At 62.8% G+C, this 2,247-nt stretch overlaps 1 protein-coding gene across 1 annotated transcript in view; it reads right to left on the minus strand.

Annotated features, from left to right (window-relative positions):
- OBSCN (obscurin, cytoskeletal calmodulin and titin-interacting RhoGEF) overlaps positions 1-2,247 on the minus strand; it is a 225,824-nt gene that overhangs the window by 6,529 nt on the left and 217,048 nt on the right. Inside the window, exon 96 of the mRNA XM_010847289.1 lies at positions 1,641-1,782. Coding sequence (XP_010845591.1) covers positions 1,641-1,782 — 142 coding nt within the window. The remainder of the gene's footprint in view (positions 1-1,640; positions 1,783-2,247) is intronic.

The raw sequence follows: 2,247 nt of genomic DNA on the forward strand, positions 1-2,247 counted from the left end.
CTGGGGGTGGTGACCAGGGCCCCTGTGGGCTGCTACTCTCCTGGCACCTTGTTCCTCATCTAACCTGCCATCCAGGGGGGGCTCTGGGATCCAGTGCATATTGGTGATTATGGAAGGGGTACAGCCATGCCAAGCGGGGCTCTCGGCCTGGCGCAGTTTCACAAGCGAGGGGGCAGCGCCCCACCCCACGGGGCCAGCCAGGGCCCGTCCTGGCTGCAGAGCCACCGGGTTAATGATGAAGCAGCAGGTCAGGATTAGGAAGCAGGAGGCGGCAGGCTCCAGTCCCAGGGGCTGTGAAGACTGGCCTCGCCTTGTGAGGCGCCAAGGCCATTCCTGGCGTGGGTGCGCCGCCCTCCTCCAGACCCTCCATCCACAGGGCCCAGACAGAGGCCCGTCGTGACGGTGGACTGAGAGCTCTGTGGGACGCACTTGTCGCCGCCGAGACAGGGTGCTGAGCCCTGCCGTGCGCCACGTAAGACCACCAGGGGCACAGCAGAGGTGCCAGCAGACGCCGTGGGGGCCTCCAGTGGGAGCCAGCTTGACCAGTGCCCTTTGGGGCTTGATGAACAGGACCCCTGCCCACGAGGGAGGAAGGGTCTCTGGGCGGGCCCTACAGAGTGGAAGAGGTCCCAGGCCCGCCCTTCTGGCACCAGATGGCTGACTCAGTGAGAGTCCAGACAGACAGCAAGCCCCGCACGCTGGACCCTGGGAGGCACTGGGTCTGGGGGCTCAAGGCATCAGAGGAGCCAACTTTCAGGACTTGGGAGGACACAGACCCCAACCCAGCCCTACTGTGAGAGCTGGAGCTCCCCCAGGTGTTTCAGTGTAGCTTCTGCTTGCATGCCCCCGAGGATGGGAGGCTCAATCTCTGTCCTGGCAGCCCCTTCCAGGTAAGTCAGCTCAGACCAGGAGAAACTCTCCCTGAGGCTGTCACCCACCCTGCAAGCCCTGTAAGGCCACTCTCTGAACTGAACAGACACCAACTGCCCTCCTCGCCATCCCAGCCATCCTGGTTGGGACCCTGGAGCCACGGAGGGAGATGTCCTGTCATCCTTCACCACCTGCCTGGGAGCATGCTGCTCCCTAGTGAGGCCCGTTCTGCAGCCCAGCCCCCTCCCAGCCTGGCCCAGGCCAAGCCACAGCACCCTGTCCTTTCCTTAGCCAGGGCCGCCTGCTGCAGAAGGATCGTGCCCCTGACATTGTTCCTTCTCCCAGGAGCCAAGCTGGGACACATCAGCCTGATTCTGTGTAGCTGCCCCTGCCACCCATCCTGTAAGACCTCTTTGAACACTGCCTGGCAGGCAGCTCCAGGCCCAGGTCTGGCCTGCATATGCACTTGTTATTCCCCCCAGGAATGGTTATTAGCAGACTTAGGGGGTCCCCTGACCCTTCAGACAACCCCATCAGCCTTTCCCAGGCTCTGGTTCACAGCCCACCCTTCTCTGGCCCCCACATATGTGGCTCCAGTCAGGCATGGGCCGCCAGCGCTTGGCCCCCATTCCGAGTCCCCTCCTCCGATCGTGCTTCCCCTCCTCCTGGAAGTGTGCTCTGACGAGAAGGGTTGAGGGTTCTACCCCTCCTGGCCCTGCCCCAGCCTGTGGGGGTTCAGCTCAGGCTGGACCGCACGCAGAGGCACTCACCTTCCACGGCCGCAAGCCGCTCCACGCGGTGCTGTTCCCGGGCCTGCAGCACGGGGCTCTGCATGAGCAGCTCCGCACGGCTCCGCTTGGAGCCCAGCCGGTTCACCAACTGCAGGGCATAGAGTAGGGGCTCACCTCCAGCCTGTGGCTCCCCAGGGGGCCTGGGCAGTCTCTGTGAGGCCACACAGGCCAGCGGTGGCATGCAGGGCCCACCGCAGCTATTTCAAGAGCCGCAGAGCCTGGCCACATGGGTAAGGGTACCAGGCCAGCTACCGAATCCCGAGTGACCAGGAGCTCCCTGAGACAGGCGGAACACTCTCCACCTGCTCTGTCTAGCACAGTGGCCACGTGGGCTCTGAGTACGTGAATTAGAAGTGAATCTTTACTTAAATGTTAGCTTTAACTGATTTACATTTAAATCACCGTGTGTGGCCAGCACAGGTCCAGAGCTGACTGGGGGTCTGTTTCTTTCTCTGAGAATTGCCTTTGGGAGCAGGCACCACAATGTCCCCTGCAGGCTGCCCGGAGCAACAGCACAGAGGAGGCTGGCGGTCAGGAAGCGCCAAGGCTAGCACATACCTTCCCCCTGACCCCCACCAGTGCCCCC

Source organism: Bison bison, unplaced genomic scaffold (assembly GCF_000754665.1).
Source record: "Bison bison bison isolate TAMUID 2011002044 unplaced genomic scaffold, Bison_UMD1.0 scf7180017864248, whole genome shotgun sequence".
NCBI classification, from domain to species: Eukaryota; Metazoa; Chordata; class Mammalia; order Artiodactyla; family Bovidae; genus Bison; species Bison bison.